The following is a 23,499-nucleotide window of genomic DNA, read 5'->3' on the forward strand; positions in this document are numbered from 1 at the left end:
CTCGCGATCGACGCGCGCCCAGCATACGCACATACGCACGCCACGTACGGCACGTATGGGGGAGGGAGGGAGGGACGGAAGGCGACGTAAGAACGCGCCGTGTGCTGGCGTCGCCGGACGTGCGGTGGGTTGGGCGAGGCGTAATGGAGCCGCAGAGATAGGAATGAGGAAGAGGCGCGCGTCCACCTGGAAAGGAGGGTAATGTTTTTGCCTTGCGAGTTGCGGGACTACAACTCCCGTCATGCCCTCCTCGACCTTTTGGGTGTTGCTGGCTGCTGGGGTTGCTGGGAGTTGCAGTTCAGCAACGGCTGGAAGGCCAGGCAGGTTCCTCCAGCCCTGCTTTTTAAAAAAATAAAATTTATTGGTTTTCACAACATTATAAGCAAACAAACACATAAGACAAACAAACATAAATCATAGCCTTACTGAAAATGACACTTATTAACGTTGTTACGTGACTTCCTCGCTTCCCCTTGGTTGAATTTCATTGCATATCCTTTTAACTGTTTTCCAAATCACAGTTCTTATAAAATTTAACTTAAACATTAACATCCTTAGATCTTCACATTATGAAATTAAACATATTAATTCGACACTTAACATAGATAATATCCTAAGCCAATTAAGTGTCTGCAAGCTGTTTTCAGTTAATTTAACTTAACATATTTAACTAAGTAATCATTAAATTTAATCCACTCTTCCTGATACTCCTCCTCCTTCTGGGCGCGGACTCTTCCGGTTAGGTCGGCTAGCTCCGAAAAATCCATCATCTTCATCTGCCATTCTTCCAGCCCTGCTTTGGAGGCTTGTCTATCCCCAGCAAAGTGTATTGCATGTAGGCGTAGTGCCTTGTATGCATGCGGGAACGAGCCTTTGCTGTGTTCGAGCACAACCTCTGTTTTTATTACTTCTGTGCTGTTTGTACATCTTTCCGTTTTTTAAAAAAAATATTGTTTCAGTTCTGTTACAATGCAATTACTTTTTGACTATTCTCTTTTGTATGTTTTCAGCTTTTTGTGGTTTATGGCATGCATGTGGTAAGTTTTGTAAGCTGCCTCGAGTCCCGGATATAAATGAGGATGACGATGGTCGGATCTTCAACGTCCATCAGCCCCAGGTGACATGCCTGGTGGTTAGTGATGGTGGGAACTGGAGCTTGTTCCTCCCATCCCCTACCTTAAAGACTAGTAAACGTGTGTTACAGAATTACAATTTCCAGCAACTCTTAATAAACTACAGTACCCAGAATTCTTTGTTGTTGTTGTTGTTTAGTCGTTTAGTCGCGTCCGACTCTTCGTGACCCCATGGACCAGAGCACGCCAGGCACTCCTGTCTTCCACTGCCTCCCGCAGTTTGGTCGAACTCATGTTAGTAGCTTCGAGAACATTGTCCAACCACCTTGTCCTCTGTTGTCCCTTTCTCCTTGTGCCCTCCATCTTCCCCAACATCAGGGTCTTTTCCAGGGAGTCTTCTCTTCTCATGAGGTGGCCAAAGTATTGGAGCCTCAGCTTCAGGATCTGTCCTTCCAGTGAGCACTCAGGGCTGATTTCCCTAAGAATGGAGAGGTTTGATCTTCTTGTAGTCCATGGGACTCTCAAGAGTCTCCTCCAGCACCATAATTCAAAAGCATCAATTCTTCGGCGATCAGCCTTCTTTATGGTCCAGCTCTCACTTCCATACATCACTACTGGGAAAACCATAGCTTTAACTATACGGACCTTTGTTGGCAAGGTGATGCCTCTGCTTTTTAGGATGCTGTCTAGGTTTGTCATTGCTTTTCTCCCAAGAAGCAGGCGTCTTTTAATTTCGTAACTGCTGTCACCATCTGCAGTGATCATGGAGCCCAAGAAAGTAAAATCTCTCACTGCCTCCATTTCTTCCCCTTCTATTTGCCAGGTTATTATATAATCCATGGACATGGAGCCTTACAAACAAGGAGATGACATGGCACTGCATCAAGGGAGCAATTGTGGTCTACTGGTTAAGAGTGTCAGACTAGGATCTGGCTGATCAGGGTTCAAATCCCCTCTCTGCCATGAAACTCACTGGGTGACCTTGAGACAGTCATTCAGCCTATCCTGCTTAACAAGGTTGTTGGGAGGATGACATAAGAACCATGTAAAGTTCCTCTTTAAAGGAAAAGTGAGGTATAAATGTGATAAATAAATCATGCAATAAATCAGGGGTAGGCAACCTTAAGACCCGTGGGCCTTCTCACGGGCAGTCTGGGAATCGGCGTGTTTTTACATGAGTAGAATGTGTCCTTTTATTTAAATTGCATCTCTGGGTTATTTGTGGGGCATAGGAATTCGTTCATTTCCCCCCAAAAAATATAGTCCGGCCCCCCACAAGGTCTGAGGGATGGTGGACCGGCCCATAGCTGAAAAAGGTTGCTGACCCCTGCAATAAACAAACAAACAAACAAACCAACAAACAGGGCTTTCAATCTGGAAAGAGAGGAAGCAAGGGAAAGGCAATAAAATGCAGGTAGAGGTAAAGGGAGGAGAAGTATTTACTTACTGCATTTAGGTAATTATTTCACTTCCGTTTACATAAAACCTGTCAAGAATCCGACTGTGTAAGATCATAATCCTAAATACACCTCCTAAGGAGTCATTAAAGCCCCTCTGGACTCCACAGCTTTTAACACTGAATAAATCTTCATTGGATGTGTGCCCTTTAATCGTATGTCTGCATTTTTTTACTATTATTATTATTATTATTATTATTATTATTATTATACCTCAGGTTACATACGCTTCAGGTTACATACGCTTCAGGTTACATACACTTCAGGTTACAGACTCTGCTAACCCAGAAATAGTGCTTCAGATTAAGAACTTTGCTTCAGGATGAAAACAGAAATCATGCTCTGGCAGTGTGGCGGCAGCAGGAGGCCCCATTAGCCAAAGTGGTGCTTCAGGTTAAGAACAGTTTCAGGTTAAGAACGGACCTCTGGAATGAATTAAGTACTTAACCCGAGGTACCACTGTATTATTAAATTCATAGCTGGCCCTTCAGCAGGTTCCCTTTACAAAAAAAATCCAATAAAATAAAATGTTGAAATACTACAGTAGAAAAGAGCAGCAAAGAGATTGTCAGACTCAACGAGATTGAAAACAAACACCAAGCCCCATAATAGCAACATAGAGTGCATTAAAACAGAAAGGTCTTTACTAAAATGACATCAAGGTAGGGATCAGGAGGGCTTCCTCATGGAGAGTATTCCATAGTCAAGGGGTCATCACCGAGAAGGCCCTTTCACGCAGAGCTCTTTGCCGCGCTTCAGATGGCGGGGACACCTGAAGGAGGGCCTTTGCTGAAGATCTCAGCATGCAGGCAGGCAATTGTGGAGGCAACCAGCCCCTCCAGTCTCCCTCCCTCAAGCCTCGCATAAAAACCAACATCTTGAACCTGAAAATTAATCGGCAGCTGGTACAATTGGCGAAGCAAAAGCATAATGTGATCATAGCACCCAGTTGGGGTTAACAGCTCTGCAGCTTTATTTTGGACTAAGGTCACACCCACACATACATTTAAAGCAGCTGGCTTATCCCACACAAAATCCTAGGAACCGTAGTTCGTTAAAGGTGCTGGGAATTGTAGCATTGCAAGGGGGAAATGAGAGTTTCCGGGATTCTTTGTGGTCGGGGGTTGGGTGAGGGAAGGAAGCATGTACTTTAAGCGTGCAGTGTGGATGTGACATAAATTCAGTTTCCATACAGTCTTTAAAGGCAGCCCCACATATAAACAAATTACAGTAGTCTATTCTGGATGTTCATCAGCAGGCAGGGCAGCAGCACCGCCCTGCCCAAGCCAGTTCTACTAGTTGGAATATGGACGCAGGTGGCACTGTGATCTAAACCACCCAGCCTCTTAGGCTTGCCGATCAGAAAGTCGGCGGTTCGAATCCCCGCGACGGACTGAGCACCTGTTGCTCTGTCCCAGCTTAGCCAACCTAGCCATTCAAAAGCACGCCAGTGTGAGTAGATAAATAGGTACCACTCCGGCGGGAAGGCAAACGGGGTTTCCGTGCGCTCTGGCTTCCGTCACAGTGTCCCGTTGCACCAGAAGTGGTTAAGTCATGCTGGCCACATGACCCGGAAAGCTGTCTGTGGACAAACGCCGGCTCCCTCAGCCTGAAAGTGAGATGAGCGACGCAACCCCATAGTCACCTTTGATGACTGGACTTAACCGTCCAGGGGTCCTTTACCTACTAGCAGGATTACTGAGGCCACAGCAGCCTAAGGTGGTAATGGATGATCCATGCCAAGGAGAGGCAGTGGGGTGTAGTGGTTAGTGTGTCAGACTAAGACCTGGGAGATCAGGGTTCAAATCTCCTCCCAGGCACGACCTTGAGTCAATCACTGTCTTGCAGCCTAACTGACCTCACAGGGTTGCTGTAAGGATAAATGGGGAGGGAGAGGGGGCAAAATATATGGCACCTTGAGCTCCCTGGATAAAATGTGAGATACAAATTTTAGTAATAAACAACGGAGGCAACATGTACCTCAAACAATAATGATGGTTCAGTTAGCGCTGCCAGACAGCTCAGGGATGGCATGCCATTAAACCATGCAGGCATATATGATGTCAGCCAGCTAAGGATAATTGGTTTCTGAAAGTCACATTGATTATGCTACTTCATGCATTTGATTGTGGCACCAGTCCACAAAACCTATAGCTGAAAGACCGCCTCTTGGGCAAGAATCATAGAATCATAGAGTTGAAAGAGACCACAAGGGCCATCGAGTCCAACCCCCTGCCAAGCAGGAAACACCATCAGAGCACTCCTGACATATGGTTGTCAAGCCTCTGCTTAAAGACCTCCAAAGAAGGAGACTCCACCACACTCCTTGGCAGCAAATTCCACTGCCCACAAGAGATGTGGGCCACAACATAATGTTTGAAGATTGGGAAAGACTGTGGAAGGAAGGGGTCAAGTTCACTGCATGTACAGTGTTAAAGGAAAATATGATAAAATGATGTATAGATGGTATTTGACTCCTGTAAAACTAGCAAAAATTTACCATAACAGTGATAATCTATGCTGGAAATGTAAAGAAGAAGAGGGTACTTTCTATCATATGTAGTGGACTTGCCCCAAGGTGAAAGACTTCTGGGAGAAGATTTATGATTAATGGGAAAAAATGTTGAAATATATATTTATTAAGAAACCAGAGGCCTTTCTTCTTGGAATTCTAAGTTTGGAATGGCTCAAGAAAGATGTTAAATTATTTTTGCATGCCACAACTGCTGCTCGAATTTTATTGGCTAAGAACTGGAAAACACAAGAAATACCAACGGTGGAAGAATGGCAGATGAAGATGATGGATTTTTTGGAGCTAGCCGACCTGACTGGAAGAGTCCGCGACCAGGAGGAGGAGGAGTACCAGGAAGAACGGATGAAATTTAAAGACTATTTAGTTAAATATGTTAAGTTAAATTAAGTGGGAAAGCTTGCAAATACCAGATAGGCTTAGGATTTAAATTTGTAACATGATGAATTAATATGTTTAATGTCGAACCGGAAAGAAAGAAAGATGTTAAGTGATTAAGTTAATTTTTAAAAAATAATTTAGGATTGGAAAAACTGTTAAAATGATATACATTGAAATTCAACCAGGGAGACACGAGGAAGTCACTTAACAATGTAATTAAGTTTGAATTAATACGGTGAAGATTTATGTTTGTTTGTTTGTTTGTTTAAAAAACTTTTTGGAAAATTAATTTTAAAAATTGGAAAAAAGAAAGAAAGACAGAGCTGCCTGGGAGGGTTTGCTACCCTCTGAAGTTTGTTGGAAGGCCTCAGGAGAGGACTTACCTGTGGCAGTCCCTAAGTTGGGAACTCCTTCCCCAAAGAGGTGTGTCTGGCTCCTTCACTGTGCAGCTTCCCCCAGTGCTGAAGACAAAGCTGGCCTTTGACACCTGAGATGTGTGTTTTCAGGGCCCGTCCTATTCCTGTGGCTGCAGTCCGTTTAATCTGTTTTTAATATTGGATTTTAGATCCCCTTTAATTAGGCCCACAAATGAACTGGCAGCCGATGCAGCTATTTGAGACTAGGGCTATATGACTTACAAAGGCAGCCCCGGTCTGGCCACTGTGTTTTGGACCAGTTGATGGTTCCCAGTTGTCTTTGAGGGCACTGAAACAAGCCAATATGAACTTGATACGAAAGCATAGGGGATGGGGGCCAAGTCCTTTCTGTCCCAAAGGAGGCTGAAGCTGCCAAACCAGGGGGGGGGGGGTAAGCGCCACCCCACATAATCAGTCACAACACACACACCGTATTGAATGCCAGTGGTCATCAACTTGGGGGAGGGGTGTCTCGGCCCCCTCTAATATTTTATTAAGGGGCTGAAAAGACCTCGGACCCTAGGACTTGGCTCCTATGAAATACATACATTAAAACCAGCATTTAAAAAAGCAAGTCTCTTTAAAAAACCCCACCAACAACTAGATTTCTTCTTCTTTCGTGTCTCATCTTACTCGGCGCACTTGCCATTTTTATTTTTATTTTTCATTTTTCAATGAAGTAGAAAAAGAAGAAAAACTAGATTAAGACAGCCTGCCCACGCAAAAAAAAAAAGGGGGGGGGGAGAGGTCGTAGATAATCAAGAGTCCAAGCCCCGGAAAGAATGACAGCGGTCGCCACCACCATCACCATCGCCATGGCAGCAATGCAATTTACCTCCCCAGGTAAACAGGCGTCATTAACCCACAGAGGAGATTCCCTCCCCCCGCCCATCTCTAAGGGGTGGGCACCTCCGAGGCTCGTGCCTTTCCGCCCCCCACCCTCGGCACCGCCCCAGCCGGTGGCGATCTGCGGGCCGACGCTAGATGGCACCTTCCCCTCGCCGAGTTAGCACCCCTCCGGCTGCCCGTTCCTTAGAGCCGCCCCTGCGCGCGGCGGCGCCCACTGGGTTTGTTGCGCGCCCTGCTGCCGCCGCCGCCGCCACTTCCCTGCCCGCTCCTACGAGGATGGCTCCTCCGGCTGGCCCTCTCCGACAGCCCGGCTGACAACCCTCCACCTCCTCCTCCTTCTCCTCCGCTGCCGCTCCTTTGGGCGCGGACGCACGCGCGCAACAGGCTTTCTGGCACCGGCGGTGCCCTCGCCCGTCCGGGGCAGGCCATGCGAGGTACCCCCTCGATCCCCGGACCCAGCTGAGGCTGCTGGACGCCAGCCTCGCCCTTGATGCGCGCCCCGGGCCCCCCTGGCCTGCCTGCCGCCTCTCCGCGCGCCCCACCCAACCGCCCGCCCGTCCAGGCTGTGCGCGCCCTCCTCCCCGCTGGAGCCGGGCCCGAGCGGGGCGGGCGAGGGGATGCGCCCTCGGAGAGAGGGCAGCGGGGCCGCCCGGGCAAGGGCATCTGAAGGAAAAGCGCCCGCCTAAAGGGACGATGACGACGACGAGCGCCATGGACGCCGCCGAGCCCCACGAGGGGGCGCGCCGGCCGCTCCAGGGGCCCCCCGACCCTCGTCCTAAGGCGCCGCCGCCGCCGCCCGTGATGGACGGCGAGGCCGCGGGGAGGCCCCCGGGCGGATCCAGGTCGGGCTGCCAGCCCCCCGACGGCAGGTCGGAGCCCCCCACCCGGAAAGGCTCGGCGGCCCCCAGCAAAGCGGAGATGGCGCCGGCCACCGTGGCCGAGCAGATCGTGGCCGCCGACATCGCGTCCGCGGCTGCCGCCACCGCCAGCCCCGACGGCCCCGAGGGCACCTTCGTGCAGCGGCAGCTGGGCGCCATGCTGCAGCCGGCCGTCAACAAGTTCTCGCTCCGCATGTTCGGTAGCCACAAGGCGGTGGAGCTCGAGCAGCAGAGGGTCAAGTCCGTCGGGTACTGGGTCATCCATCCCTACAGCGATTTCAGGTGAGCGCGCCGGAGGGGGTGGGCTTCGGGCACCCGCACCCCAGGGACCCACTTCTCAGCGAGGGTGGAGGTGGGTGCGCCCTGGAAGAAGGACCCACCAACCGGGTGGTGGGAAATCAGAGCGGGGGCGCGCGCGGCGCTGTCCGAGGTGCTGAATCTCTCTCGCTTGCAAGCTGCACTCGCCCAGACCGTCTGAAGGGCCAGACGGTGGTGATTTGCTTTGGGCTGTCCTCGGGGCGGGGGCTTTTGGAGAGCTGCTCTTAAAATAAAGCGCTGGGCGCATTCATGGCGTCATCGGCCTCTTCCACAACATTACCATCACCAACTTCTCTTTAGCACCCCCCCTCTCCTTGCAAGGCGAAAAGGGGGCGGGGAAAGGAGAGAGAGACATATATTCTTGAAGCAACAGGGCCAGCCCTCCTTCCCAGGGCTATTTGGCCCACGTCTCCCCGTTGTTTACTTATTCATTTATTCGTTCTATTTATATCTCCTGCCATTCAGTTTACAGTAAAACTCCCAGGACAGAATCCGAATTATCCCCACTATTAAAAAGGCGGGAGGAGCGAGGGGGGGCGGGGGGAGTGAGTCATCCCTGATCCACCAGACCAGGTGCTCTCATTTCACATCCTGCCTGAAGGAAAGCAAAGGTCTTAAATTCCTCCTTGACCGGTCTGTGTGTGCCACCTGGGCCTTGCCCATGCCATGCGTCCCAATTAACCAATCTTGTTGGCCCTTGGTAAATGCAAGTACAGACCCCAGCTCTTGCTGTGGATGTAAATTGAAGGTTAAGGGGGCTGTGAGGGGAGCCTGCAAACAGAGACTGTAGTTCTGTGGTCAGAGCCTTGTCTGCAAAAGGTCTCTGGCAGCGTCTCCAGGTAGTCCTGTCTGAAATCTTGGAGAAGCACTGCCAGTCAGTGTACACAGCACTGAGGTACATGGACCAATGGTCTGACTCAGTGTAAGGCACATTCCTATGTCCTCCCGCCTGTCTGTCATGGGTCCCTAGGCAGAGGAATCCTTCAGGGGAAAGGATCATAGCTCAGTGGTAAAACACATCCTTTAAGGATAATAATTTCATTATCTGTACCCTTCCCATGTGACTGGGTCACCCCAGCCACTCTGGGCAGCTTCCGGTATATACAAAAACATAATAAAGCATTAAACGTTGAAAACTTCCCTATACAGGGCTGCCTATAGATGTCTTCTAAAGGTTGAATAGTTACTTATCTCCTTGACATCTGACAGGAGGGCGCTCCACAGGGCGGGTGCCACTACAGAGAAGGCCCTCTGCCTGGTTACCTGTAACTTTACTTCTCGCAGTGCGGAAACTGTCAGAAGATGTTCAGAGCTAGATCTCAGTGTTCAAGGTGAACAATGTGGGTGAAAACCCTCCTTCAGGTATACAGGGCCGAGGCTGTTTGGTATCCTTTGCATGTCACAGGTTCCAAATTAAGACAACAACAACAACAACGACGACTTGTACCCAGCCCATCTGACTTGGTTTCCCCAGCCACTCTGGGCAGCTTCCAGCAGATTATAAAAGAACACATAATAAAAGAACACCAGACATTGAAAGTTTCCCAATACAGGGCTATCTTCCGATGTCTGTAGAAGGTCATATACCGTATTGGCCTGAATATAAGCCGCACCCGCAGATAAGCCACACCTTTAAAATTCAAGGGGGAAAAATAAAAAAGACAATACCCAGATATAAGCCACTCCCTTAAAATTCCGCAGGCACTCACACACGTTCCGTTTTACCGTATGTCTGTTTCAGCAGCGGTATCGTAGAAGCCAATTTTTGTAAGGTTGTGAATTTAAGCCACACTTTAACTTTTCACAGTCGGATTTCGGGGGGAAAGTGAGGCTTATATTCAGGCCAATACGGTAGTTGTTTATCTCCTTGACACCTGGTGGGAGGCTGCTCCACAGAAGGCCCTCTCCCTGCTTCCCTGCAACTTCACTTCCCGCAGTGAGGGAATCTCCAGAAGGCCCTGGGAGCAGGACTTCAGTGTCCAGGCTGGACAATGGGGGTGGAGATGATCCTTCAGGTATCTTAGAGAATGCCTACTAGTTAGTACTGATAGCATTGAGCGAGATACATCAACAATCTGACTTGTTACAAGACATCTTCCTCTTTTTAAAGGGTTGCAGGACTGTCCTTGAAGAGCCTAGGCCAGGTGTGGAAAACCTCAGGCTCAGGAGCCAAATGCAGCCCTCCAGGCCTCTCTACGCGGCCCCCGGACCCTCTCCCTAAGCCATGCCTCTCAGCTATGCTGTCAAACACCCTCCTCAAATATTTTGGCCTGGCTGGATTGAACCTTGAAGTGCTTCTTGCTTGCATGGGTGGATGTTGGAGGAGAGAAAGAAAGGTGTGTGTGTGTGTGTGTGTGTGTGTGTGGAGAAGCTTCTGACCTCTGAGTGGCTAAACTTGTGGACTGCATGGAGCAAAAACATGTGCTTACAGAAGCACAAGCTGGTTTCAGGGCATATTGGTCAACCATAGATCAAGGCTTAGTACTCCTTGTGGAAAAATTTACCTCAAAAAAAGGATCCCTTTATTCAGCCTTTATAGATTTTAAATCTGCTTTTGATTTGATATCACGAGACAGATTTGGGGAAAAACTCAAGTTCGTCGAACATAGATAGACGATTACCGCTTCTCATCTGCAGTTTATACGAAAACACCCGTGTCCGGGTTAGGTGTGATCAATAGGACCATTTATCTAAGGAAATTCAAACCATATTGTACAAAAGCCAATTGTCGCCTCCATTGCCCCGCCCACTTTTGTCCCAGGCCACGTCCACCTCCAGCCCCAATGCAACCTCTCTGTCTGGCCCCTTGGGCTCTCTCTGCATCCCCAAGCCACACCCCTCTTCCTAGGCCACGCCTCTCAGCAGCCCTGCTTCATATTCCCCTCGAGTGCTTTTGTCTGGCATGCAGTCCCACCGGAAGCTTTACTGTGAGCCAGTACGGACCTTGCCAAGGAAAATGTTCCCCCATCCCAGGCTTAAAGGTAAAGGGACCCCTGACCATTAGGTCCAGTCGTGGCCAACTCTGGGGTTGCGGCGCTCCTCTCGCTTTACTGGCCGAGGGAGCCGGCATACAGCTTCCGGGTCATGTGGCCAGCATGACTAAGCCGCTTCTGGCAAACCAGAGCAGCGCACGGAAACGCCGTTTACCTTCCCACCAGAGCGGTACCTATTTATCTACTTGCACTTTGACGTGCTTTCGAACTGCTAGGTTGGCAGGAGCAGGGACCAAGCAACGGGAGCTCACCCCGTCGCGGGGATTCGAACCGCCGAACTTCTGATCGGCAAGTCCTAGGCTCTGTGATTTAACCCACAGCGCCACCCGCTTCCCTTATCCCAGGCCTAGGCTGATGACAAAAACGAGCCGATAGCTAGGAGCACAGTGTTTATGTGGGGATGGAGAGGTGACTATTGTGAAGTGACTAACATCTTTGTAATTCACTTACATTTTGTGGCTGAGTGCCAGGCTCTTTCCTACTTGCCAGAACATGCAATCTCCTTTTAACCTCCCAGAAGGTTAGAGCCAGTGGTGGCTGAGGCCCCTTTCAGCTGGTGGAGTGGAAGGCAGGGAGCTGAACAGTAGGTGGCGCCAGAGCAGGTGGCAGGCAGAGGAGCCAGCTAATTATAGATTCTAGTTTTGTCCCACCCTCCTCCTCTTCCCGACCTACAAGGTGCAACACTGAGACTAAGAAGGTGGAGGAAGCTGACAGGCAGAACCACCCCCATGGACCTAGGACTAGGACCACGGCCTAGGACCCTCATACCTATGGGACTGCGGAGGACTCAAGGTCCATAAATAGCAACACCCTAGAGGTCCCGGGCCCTAAGGAAGTCAGATTAGCCTCAACCAGAGGCAGGGCCTTTTCAACACTGGCTCCGGCCTGGTGGAACGCTCTGTCTCATGAGACCAGGGCCCTGCAGGATCTGATTTCTTTCCACAGGGCCTATAAGACAGAGTTGTTCCGCCTGGCCTTTGACTTGGAGTCAATTTGATTCCCTCCCCCTCTTTCTTTTTTCCTTTCTCCTTCTGTGTTGGAACTCCTATTTGGGGACTTTTTCTGGCCCACGTAGGACCAGTCTGGATAGTTAGCCTTGGTGAAGATTTGACGTTTTCATCCCCAAAAAGTTTTTGATTTGAGTTTCTGCTGAAATGAGGCTGCATTTTAATGTTGTATTTTAATCTTGTTTTTAAGTTGTATTTTAATCAGTTGTTTTTATACCTGGTGTTAGCCGCCCTGAGCCCGGTCTTGGCTGGGGAGGGCGGGGTATAAATAAAATTATTTATTTATTTATTTATTTATTTATTTATTATTATTATTATTATTATTATTATTGACTGGATGTAGGTAAGGAGGCCACAGGTGGGGCACTGGCTAAGGGCAAACTGAGCTTGGTGGGGCACTGCTCCATTTGCCCTCATGGACCAGCCTCCCTTTTCTGGGCAGGGACCGGGTTCAAATGCCTGCTTAACTTGTGAAGCCCATTGGGTGGCCTCAGGCCAATCACAATCTCTCAATTTGGCCTACTTCACAGGGTTACTGTGAAGGTGAAACAGGGTGTGTGTGTGTGTGTCCTGCTGGCTACCATGAACTCATAGAGCAGAGTTTCCCAAACTTGGGCCTCCAGCTGTTTTTTGGACTACAGTTCCCATCATCCCTAATGACTGGTCTTGCTAGCCAGGGCTGATGGGAGTTGTAGTCCAAAATCAGCTGGAGACCCAAGTTTGGGAAACCCTGTCTGAGAGGAAGGTTGTAAAGTGTTTTTAAAAAATCAAACTTTGCATGTAGTTAGGGGAACCTGTTGCATTAAAGACATTGCTGGACTCCAACTCCCATCTGCCCCAGCCAACATGTCCAATGGTCATGGGTGTTAGGAGTTGTAAGTAATGGGCCCCGCCTGCTAGCCTGCTCCCTAAAATATCACTGGTTTGCTCATTTCTATATACAGTGGTACCTTGGTTCTCAAACTTAATCTATTCTGGATTTCAGTTCAACAATTACTCTGAAAAAATACATATTTTGTTACGTGCCGATGGCTTTAGATACCTCTTAGGTCCATAAATTACAGTACCATGTAGCATATATTCAACACACACAAAAAACAGCGACAATTTGTTTTTGAGAAAGGACATATAAAGGGCCCCATTACCTTCAGTAGCTCAGGGCCTCCTCAAACCTAAATCCGTCCCTGCCAGCAACATATGGATGGACACAAGTTCTGCACCTTGGAGGTACGGGGTAGCATGGAGAATGCCCAGCAAACGGACAGTCAAGGATGATGCTGTGGAGGGATAGCTCTATAGCAGAGCTCTCTCTCTGCGTGTAGATAGCCTCAGATTCAATCCCTAGCATCTCCTGTAGGGCTGGGGATGTTCTCTGTCTAAAACCCCGGAGAACTGCTGCCAGTCAGTTCTGGGAAACTGGGCAGGGAGGGGAGCTGCCCTTCGCAGGAAGAGGAGACTCCCTGGCTTCTTCAACAGACTATCTCTGCTTCTTGGCCTCCCTCCTCTCCAGCCTCCGCTTCTGCCTCTCGTTCTGAACTGCTCTCTGACACAGCCTCTTCCTGCTCACTAAACCCTGTTGCCTCTTCAGCTTCTGACACCTCCTGCTCCCAGTCCTCTCCTTCTGACTCACCCCCATCCTGCCACCAACCCCGGGCTCTGAGTCTTCTTCCCTTGGGGGCTCCCCAGCTGGTGCCTCTAGCTAGTCCATGACACCCAGAAGGGAATATGACCCTCCCCTTTTAAAAGGCCCCCCACCCCTGCTAAAGGCACAGGAATGATTCTCTAATGCTGCAAGCGTACCGCTAGCTCACCAGATGTCTTTGGAGTACAGCTTCCATTATCCCTGATACTAGGCTTCACTGGCTGGGTCTGATGGGAATTGGAGTCCAACCATTTCTGGAGGGCCACAGGCTACAACAGAAAAGAGGCTTGGTCAGCAGTGGAGGAGAAGGTGAAATCTCTTTCAAAGTTTGACTCCAAAAGCCTGAGGGCTAGAATGTTGGTGGTTTGAAAACAGGAAGGCGCTGCAATTGTCGGGCTGCCAGGTTTCGCACCAGAATGATTGCCCATCTTGTGTTTGCATAACAAATCTGTGGCCATGTGGAAATACACACGGCCTGCTTCCCTCGGTCTCCTCGCTGCTCTCTGTATTTAACAGCTTGAAGATTTCCGTACTTGGCACACCCTGAGCAACAGATGTGTTCACATGTCAATAGAGATCAGGAACCAATTCACACACACAGCGATTTCTCACAAACCAGAGTCAATGTGAGTTGCCTTTTGGGGCAAAATAGTTGGGGATGAAAAAGAAGAAACAAGCAAGTTTTTTATATATAATAGCAAGTAGGTAAAGGTAAAGGGACCTCTGACCATTAGGTCCAGTTGTGACTGGACTCTGGAATTTGCCCCAAAGAGTCATTCCCCTATCTGAGCAACGGATGCCCAGGGTACCAGTAAGAGACACTTGCCTCCCTGGCATCTGGCACAGCAGGAACCTGGGAATTGCCAAAAGGGAACTGGGGATTTAGTTGGCACAGAGAGGGGAATCCCATAGCAGCAGTCTCAGTCTGCCAGCTCAAGGCAACCCTGTAAAAGGGAACCTGCGAAAAACATCATCTGAGCGGAAAATTCTAGGGCCTGCGAAAATGAGCTCATCCTTCACCAGAAGGCTGGGGATGGCTTCCAATCTGCAAGGACTATTCCCAGCATTTTACTAGCTCTGTTCCTTGGTCCACTCACCTCAGCTCAACTGCAGACTGTTCAAGGTGACCTTCGGATCACCTTGGAACTTTTGGGTGGATGTTTTAAGTGCTGAGTGCAGTTCCTTGTATTTGCCAGAAGGTCGCGGCAGAAAGTTGGTGGGAGAGAACGGAACGGGGTGACTGGGGCCTTAAGAGCTTCGCTCTAGACAGCACCATTTTGTTGCAGTGTGTAATATTTAAAAGGAAATCTAAATTACTTTCCCCATTAATAACCAAACCATTTCCATTGTGACCAGGGTGCTTTTATTTATTTATTTCAGCCAGAGCTCACTGGAGCTCAGCTCTGGCAGCTCTCAAGTGGGCGCTATTGCCATTCTAAGAAAACAAGGGAAAAGTTCATGGTGACCTCCAGCGCCTCTTTTTCTAGAAAAATAGCACTGATTATGACCAAAAAAATAACTTTCTCAGTCGTTCGGGAGCTTCAAAAGCTTTCTCCAGCCTGAACATCACAGCGACGGATACCAAAAGGCATTAGGATCCTGCAGAGTGTATAGCAGTTTGCGTAACAGACTCAGTAGCACAGCATTTTGGCTGAACTACCGTATTTTTCGCCCCGTAAGACGCACCGGCCCATAGGACACACCTAGTTTTTTTGGGGGGGAATAAAGGAATTTTTTTTTTTATTTCCCCCCCAGGTGCGCTGTGCTAATCCCGAAGCTTGGGGCGTGCAGAGCTCAGCACACCCCAAGCTTCTGGGTGCCAGCAAGGTCTCCGCTAGTCGTGGGAGAGCCGCGCGGCTCTCCCAGGGCTAGCGGACCGCTGCGCTAATCCCGAAGCTTGGGGCGTGCGGAGCTCAGCGCACCCCAAGCTTCTGGGTGCAGGCAAGCTCTCCGCTAGCCCTGGGAGAGCTGGGTCTCCCACAGCTAGCGGATAGCTTCCTGAAGCCTGGAGAGCGAGAGGGGTCGGTGCGTACCGACCCCCCTTGCTTTCCAGGCTTCAGCGAAAGCCTGCATTCACCCCATAAGACGCACACACATTTCCCCTTCATTTTTGGAGGGGAAAAAGTGCGTCTTATAGGGCGAAAAATACGGTACGTTTATTTACATATAAATAAACTTGGCACTTGGAGCATTCTGACTTAGCTCCTTCCTCCTTCTCATCAGACAGCAAAGGGAAAGAACAAAGGACAGTAGTCCCACATCACGGAAACACAGTAATACCAAAACATCCTGCCTCCGTCACTTCCCACACGGTGGAATGAAAACATACACTGTTGTGTGATAGACAACAATCTCATGACTGCAAGCATGGAGCAAGAATCCTAACAACACACGCACACAAACACTTCTGCTCTTTATTTTTATAAGGCAACTTTCTGGCTGCACAATCTTGGGGTTGTTTTTCAGTGTGGATTTCTACCCTCTCAGAAAAAGTCAGGGGTGTCCTGAGATGGTGAAAAGGGCTCTCTGCTTTTAACAGGAGATATTCAACAGGATAAACTTCTTCCAACAGTGCCCCCTCCTTGCTGGGAAACGCTTCCCCTGAGGGTTTCTTTGAATCGGACAATATTAAGGGGAAATTCCTCTTTTATCAGTTTCTAAGTTAGAGCAGGTCTTGTCACCCACTAGGAGAGGTAAAGGTAAAGGTAAAGGGACCCCTGACCATTAGGTCCAGTTGTGGCCGACTCTGGGGTTGCGGCGCTCATCTCGCTTTACTGGCCAAGGGAGCCGGCGTACAGCTTCCAGGTCATGTGGCCAGCATGACCAAGCCGCTTCTGGCGAACCAGAGCAGCGCACAGAAACGCCGTTTACCTTCTCGCTGGAGGGGTACCTATTTACTGTATCTACTTGCACTTTGACATGCTTTCGAACTGCTAGGTTGGCAGGAGCAGGGATTGAGCAACGAGAGATCACCCTGTCGCGGGGATTCGAACCGCCGACCTTCTGATCGCAAGTCCTAGGCTCAGTGGTTTAACCCATAGCGCCATGGAAAATTCCCCTTTTATCAGTTTCTAAGTTAGATCAGGTCTTATCACTCACTAGGAGAACCTTGACGTTATAAGAGCAGTGGACAGAAAGGCTTGGCTTGACTCCCATAATTCTTTGCTCACTCCGCTCAGCGTAGAGGAATTCTCATTGTCTCCAGGCCTTGTTCATCGATCTTCGACAGATGGTATGTTACAGGGCAAAGGCTTTTGACCTTCTCCTTAGGATGAGACATGAAATAGGATTAAGCGTTGTTGATCGCGTAATGATCTTTGGTCAATAAACACATGGCTTCTCTATGTATTAATTCTCTGAGCCCTTAACAAAAAAAGAAAAGCCAACTGGCAGATGGAGATTGTAATTCACAAAGAAAGCTCCCTTGGATAAATGGCTGTGAATGACAAGCCTTTCTTTCTTTTTATTTCTGTGATCTATAGGCTGACTGATTGATTACGCCATGGGTAGGCAAACTAAGGCCTTGGGGGCCGGATCTGGCCCAATCACCTTCTCAATCTGGCCCGTGGACGGTCTGGGAATCAGCGTGTTTTTATATGAGTAGAATGTATGCTTTTATTTAAAATGCATCTCTGGGTTATTTGTGGGGCATAGGAATTCGTTCATCCCCCCCCAAAAAAATATAGTCCGCCCCCCAAGGTCTGAGGGACAGTGGACCGGCCTCCCGCTGAAAAAGTTTGCTGACCCCTGGTTTACACTTTTGATGAAGAGCAGTGAAGGTCCAGGGAAATGCTATTCCTTTGATTCCCCTCTGCGTACCCATCCCGTCCAATCCTTGTGACTCAGAAGAGTTAAGAAAGGAGAGGATAAGACTGGAGAAAAATCTCACGAGAGCAGGAACACCAGAGCCCTGCAAATGCAGCTTCAGGGCTTTTTGCAGAGCATCAGAAACCTATGAAACAACTATAAGGTTAGGTAGGGTGCCTCTGAGCACGTCCAGAGTGCATTTGCCACTCCACTGCATAATCACTACCTCCTAGCATCCCAGTCTGGGGAGAGGGAGCACACTCTCTCACAGAAAAGGAATCAGGAGCTTAGAAACGACCCACAACAAATGGGATGGAGTGCTTCTGTTCAGGGTTTTAGCCAGCCATAGCCTTTCCCACATACTCCGTTCCTTTCTCCCTCCTGCTTTCCACTCCACCTGTGGTAGAGTCCACAATTTGTGACCACTGAGCATGCTCAGTCCACATTTGGGCAGATTTGAGTCCCCTCCTCTTTTAGGCTCCCCCCCCTTTAATGGAGGGTTCTTCTGTAAACCTTGGGGTTCCCCCAGACCTGTTGATACCCCTCCCTTGTGCCTGGAGGGTGGCTTTTTGGAACTACATAGAAATAAAGCAAATTTGAACCTGCTGCTGCTATTGTTGTTATTACTACTGCTAATACCAGTGGGTTTTTTGGGGGGAAATAAAATAGGTGCCAGTACACACCAATCGTAAATAGGCTGTGCCAGTGCAGAGGCAGTATAGAAATGAAATTAATAACATCGATAAATTGCAGTGTAAAAAAAAAAAAAGGGCACCGAGATATTCCATTGTGGTGACTGTAAACTAGGTTTTAAGGCGCTATTTGTCAACCAGCTTATGTATCTGAGTTTCTGATACTGCCATGTACACATACCCTCCAACATCTCTCCGATGAAAATAGGGACGTCCAATGCTATTTTTCTAGAAAAAGAAACTCACCACGAACACCTCCCTCATTCTCTTAGAATGGCAATAGCACCATGGCTGTAGTAAAGCAATAAAAATTGATAAAAATTCAAAGCTAACTGAGGTTCTGCCCCCCCCCACAAAAGCCTCCCCCCCAACAAAAATCCTGGCTACGCCCATGAATAGCGCCCCCCTGAGAGGTGCTGGAACTGAGTTCTGGCTGAAAAAAGTCCTATTCCATACCCTCTGCCATTTCTCTGATGAAAATAGGGACATCCTACCGTCCTCTCCAACATTCCTCCAATGAAAATAGGGACGTCCAAAGGAAAAGTGGGGCATTCCCGGATTAAATCATAAACCAGAACAGCTTCAGTAAATCTGGGACTGTCCCTGGAAAATAGGGACACTTGGATTGTCTGTGTATGTAATTTACCCAAAACCCTCCAAGAAATTTCTGGCAGACCCTCTTTCCCTCCTTGCTGTGACGAAGTGCGCTTGCTTCTACTCCCTTTGCAGGTTCTACTGGGACTTGATCATGTTGCTTCTCATGGTTGGCAACCTCATCATCTTGCCTGTGGGCATCACGTTTTTCAAGGACGAGAACACCCCTCCGTGGATCGTCTTCAACGTCCTCTCGGACACCTTCTTCCTGGCCGACCTGGTTTTGAACTTCCGCACGGGCATCGTGGTGGAAGACAACACCGAGATCATCCTGGACCCTCACACCATCAAGATGAAGTACCTTAAGACCTGGTTCCTGGTGGACTTTGTCTCCTCCATCCCCGTCGACTACATCTTCCTCATCGTGGACCTGGAGACCCAGGTGGATTCCGACGTCTACAAGACGGCGAGGGCGCTGCGCATCGTCCGCTTCACCAAGATCCTCAGCCTCCTGCGCCTCCTGCGCCTCTCCCGCCTCATCCGTTACATCCACCAGTGGGAGGAGGTGAGTCAACATCAGGACCACTGCACCATGTGACTCCGGCCAAGGTAGATGCAAAAGTACGGTGGCCCACCAGGTTGGGCTTGATAGGCCTCCCACTTTACCAACAACCCATGGCCGTCTGTATGTAGCCTGATCGGGCTGCCTTTGGTTTAATAATAATAATAATAATAATAATAATAATAATAATTTATTATTTATACCCCGCCCATCTGGCTGAGTTTCCCCAGCCACTCTGGGCAGCTCCCAATCAAGTGTTAAAAACAGTAAGGCATTAAATATTAAAAACTTCCCTGAACAGGGCTGCCTTCAGATGTCTTTTAAAGATAGGATAGCTGCTTATTTCCTTCACATCTGAAGGGAGGGTGTTCCACAGGGTGGGCGCCACTACCAAGAAGGCCCTCTGCCTGGTTCCCTGTAACCTCACTTCTCGCAATGAGAGAACCGCCAGAAGGCCCTCGGCGCTGGATCTCAGTGTCCGGGCAGAACGATGGGGGTGGAGACACTCCTTCAGGTATACAGGACCGAGGCCGTTCATGTACAGTGGTACCTCTGCATGTGAACGGGATCTGTTCCGTAGCCCCATTCACATCCTGAACAGAACTTAAGACGGGGCTTCCGCGAATGCACGTGACATCATTTTGACCGTCTGCGCATGCGTGAGCGGCGAAACCTTGAAGTAACGCGCTCCGTTACTTCCAGGTCGCTGCGGAGTGCAACCCGAAAATACTTATCCTGAAGTGTATTTATCCCGAGGTATGACTGACCTGGCTACCAGTTAGATTCCGGGCCCAATTCAAAGTGCTGGTTTTGACCTATAAAGCCTTAAACGGCGCAATACCTCAAGGACTGCCTCTTTCTGTATGAACCTACCCAGACCCTGAGATCATCTTCTGAGGCCCTCCTTCGTGTGCCCCTTCCTTGAGAGGTCTGGAGGGTGGCAACACGAGAACGGGGCCTTCTCTGCAGTGGCTCCCTGCCTGTGGTATGCTCTCCCCAGAGAAGTTCACCTGCCACCTTCATTACACACCTTTAGGCACCAGGCAAAAACATTCCTTTTTAACCAGGTTTTTGGTTGATCTGTTTGACATCCTATACCCTTTTAAAATGTGGCTCTTTTCTGGGGGGGGGGGGGCTATTATTGGGTTGTTGTTTTTATTCTGATTATATATGTTGTGATCTTTTCTGTGAACCGCCCTGAGACCTCCAGGTATAAACTTAATAATAATAATAATAATAATAATAATAATAATAATAATAATAATAATAATAATAATAATTCGCTCTGGTTGTTGCTGGACTATGATTCGCACAATCCTCTGGCGTCCTGAATTAATGAAATAATCAAGATTCCCCCACCGCCCATCACAAGATTTACATACCACTTGATTGTAATAAAAGCTTAGAACATTTTGCAAAAGATGAATAAGGCGATTAAATCGTCATTAATAAAAACAAACAGCTAGAAACAACTAAACTTTTTTAAAAAAGATAAAATCCAGATTAGACCTGGCAGGAAGCATCTTTCTCATTTCCTAAGGGAAGAAATATCGCAGTTTTGTGAGCTTACCCAAGCCCACACTCCCCTAGAGGTATCTGTTCCATGAACCTCCATGGATGTGTATTATTATTGCTGTGGTGGTTACAATTAATTTGTTAATTGCCTTCTAAACCACCGTCTCAAGGTTATTCACACATAAGATAATTAAAAACAATGAGCGTACTTAAAGTGAGACCAAAACCCAAACAAGTGGTCCACTCTCATGGTAATAATAGTAATAATAGTAATAATAATAATAATAATAATAATAATAATAATAATAATAATAATAATAATAATAATAATAATTTATTATTTGTACCCTGCTGCCCATCTGGCTGGGTTTCCCCAGCCGCTCTCGGCAGCTTCCAACAAAGATTAAAAATATCACACGTTAAAAACTTCCCTTCAGATGTTTTCTAAACCAGGTAGTTGTTTATCTCTTTGACATCTGGCAGGAGGGAGTTCCACAGGGTGGGTGCCACTACCGAGAAGGCCCTCTGCCTGGTTCTCTGTAGCTTTGCTTCTTGCAGCGAGGGAACCGCCAGAAGGCCATCGGTGCTGGATCTCAGTGTCCAGGACGAACGATGGGGGTGGAGATGCTCCTTCAGGTATATTGAGCTGAGGCCGTTTAGGGTCATGCAGTCGAAAGACACCCCAGGCAGCCTCTGTCTCTCCTCTCACGGTCTGTCCCGGCTTTCTCTCCTCTTGTCCAGATCTTCCACATGACCTATGACCTGGCGAGCGCGGTCGTGCGGATCTTCAACCTCATTGGGATGATGCTCCTCCTCTGCCATTGGGACGGCTGTCTCCAGTTCCTGGTCCCCATGCTTCAGGACTTCCCTGAGGACTGCTGGGTCTCCATCAACCACATGGTGGTAAGGGCCCCTCCACGGCATTCCTATAAACAGGCAGAGCCAGCTTAAGACAGGTAGAGGCCCTTGTTGTTGTTGTTTAGTTGTTTAGTTGTGTCCGGCTTTTTGTGACCCCCATGGACCAGAGCACGCCAGGCACTACCTTGGATCAAATCTATGCTTCCAGGTGCCATAAGAAAGCTGCAGAGATAGCGCAGGATAGTGCGCACCCCGGAAATGATCTCTTTCAGCTTTTGCCTTCTGAAAGAAGGTACGGGGTTATAAAGACTAGGACTAGCCGCCTGAGAAACAGTTTCTATTCAAATGCAATTTTGGTTTTAAACGCAGTGTAAGGTAGTCTCTATGGGAACATATTGTATTTAATTATGGGGTATTTAGAGCAGTGTTTCCCAACCTTTTTTGGGCAAAGGCACACTTATTTCATGAAAAAAATCTCGAGGCACACCACCATTACAGCCCCGTGACGTCAGCGCGCAGCGTCACGCCGGGAGGGACATGAATTGCTAGCAAATTACATAATCACCTCCTTGAGGGCTGGCTCATCTTCTCCGAAGGCAGAACCCCATTAATTAACAGCACAGACTCACACCATAGCCAAGACGAGGGGGGAAAACCTCAGTCATGCACAGTCATGCACATGTGGGGGCTAAATGAGGACGAAGACCGGGCAGAGAGCAGGGTTCAAATCACCCCACCTGGCCAGGACAATCCCTGGGTGCTCCCTTGGGCCACTCGCCTGACCCACCTCGCAGGGCTGTTGTTGCGAGGATAACACGGGGAGAACCACGCGCGCCCCCGGGAGCTCCTTGGAGGAGAAAGCGGGCGATGAATGCAATGCACGAAATATATGAGAGGCGACCAGGTTTTGCAGGTGAGGGGCCCCCGCCAGCCTCCGCTTCCAACACCCGGCGCAACGACGCTGAAGTTTCCCCCCGGGCTCGGCTCGGGGAGCAGCGCTGCTCCCCCCCAGCTCCCCTTCGCCCTCCCGGCTCTCTCTGCCGCCCACTGGGGACCCCCCTCACCTGCCAAGTCCGGAGCGCCGGTGGAAGTTGCATGCATGCATGCAGGGCGCCGCGTTGGCATTGCACTGCACTGCACTCCATGCAACGCCTGCACGCATGCATTGCCTTGCATGCCCGCCAAGGGGTCTCCCCGCAGTCCGATGCGTCCCCTCCGGCACAGATGCAGCATTGCAAAAATAAAAAAACCCCGACGCAGCCCTACCTGGGGGGCAGCCTCCGCCGCTCCGCCTCCTCGGGGATCCCCGGGCTCCATCCTGCCGCCCGATCTCCGTGGGAGCGCAGGCAGGCTGCGCGGGGTCTGCGCGGAAGAGCCCCTGCCCGCCCGGCCGCCGCCGCTGCGCTCATTCCATGGCCGGGAGAAGAGCGCTTCAAACAAAACGCCCGGCCCGCCAGGCCACGCTGGGAAACGTAGTTTGCGCGCCCCGCGCGGGCGCGGAGCCCAAGGGCGAGGGGACTACGGATCCCGGCAGCCCCCGCGCCGGGGACGGAGGGGGAGAGGCCGGGTGCAGGGATGGAGGGACAGGTGGGCGAGCAAGTGAGTGAGTGGCAGCTGCCAAGCCTTGGCCGAGAGCCAGGAAGGGCCTCCCTGGAGGAGGAGGAGGGAGGCGCAGAGCGGGAGGGAGGGAGGGAACCCCAGGGGTCATCTAGTGACGGCGCCCCAATCGAAAATTTGACTTTAAAAAAAAAAATCTTTCGAATTTTTTAATTTTTCCCGCGGCACACCAGGCAACATCTCGCGGCACACTAGTGTGCCGCGGAACAGTGGTTGGGAAACACTGATTTAGAGGGCTAACCAGGCTGGGGAGCTGGGATAGCAGGCTTGTTGGTTTTTGAATGTTTGATGTAGATTTGCAATTTCATTG

The 23,499-nt window shown here is 49.5% G+C and overlaps 1 protein-coding gene and 1 long non-coding RNA gene across 3 annotated transcripts in view; one reads left to right on the forward strand and one right to left on the reverse strand.

The window, feature by feature from the left end:
* Positions 1 to 4,519: 4,519 nt before the first annotated feature.
* Positions 4,520 to 5,461, reverse strand: LOC310694104. The gene is made up of 2 exons (XR_014519539.1): positions 4,874 to 5,461; positions 4,520 to 4,698 (listed from the first exon to the last, which is right to left on the reverse strand). It is a non-coding gene; the product is annotated as an uncharacterized lncRNA (long non-coding RNA).
* Positions 5,462 to 7,270: 1,809 nt separating this feature from the next.
* HCN3 (hyperpolarization activated cyclic nucleotide gated potassium channel 3) overlaps positions 7,271 to 23,499 on the forward strand; it is a 31,091-nt gene continuing 14,862 nt past the window's right edge. For both annotated transcript variants that reach the window (XR_014519725.1, XM_083477510.1), the window contains exons 1-3: positions 7,271 to 7,866; positions 18,773 to 19,202; positions 21,456 to 21,617. Coding sequence is in view for 1 of the 2 variants with exons in the window: in XM_083477510.1 (XP_083333636.1) it covers positions 7,400 to 7,866; positions 18,773 to 19,202; positions 21,456 to 21,617 (1,059 nt within the window). In the remaining variant the exon portion in view is untranslated. The remainder of the gene's footprint in view (positions 7,867 to 18,772; positions 19,203 to 21,455; positions 21,618 to 23,499) is intronic.

The sequence above is a fragment of the Podarcis liolepis genome (genome assembly GCF_965112155.1).
Source record: "Podarcis liolepis genome assembly, chromosome: 15".
Lineage (NCBI taxonomy): Eukaryota > Metazoa > Chordata > Lepidosauria > Squamata > Lacertidae > Podarcis > Podarcis liolepis.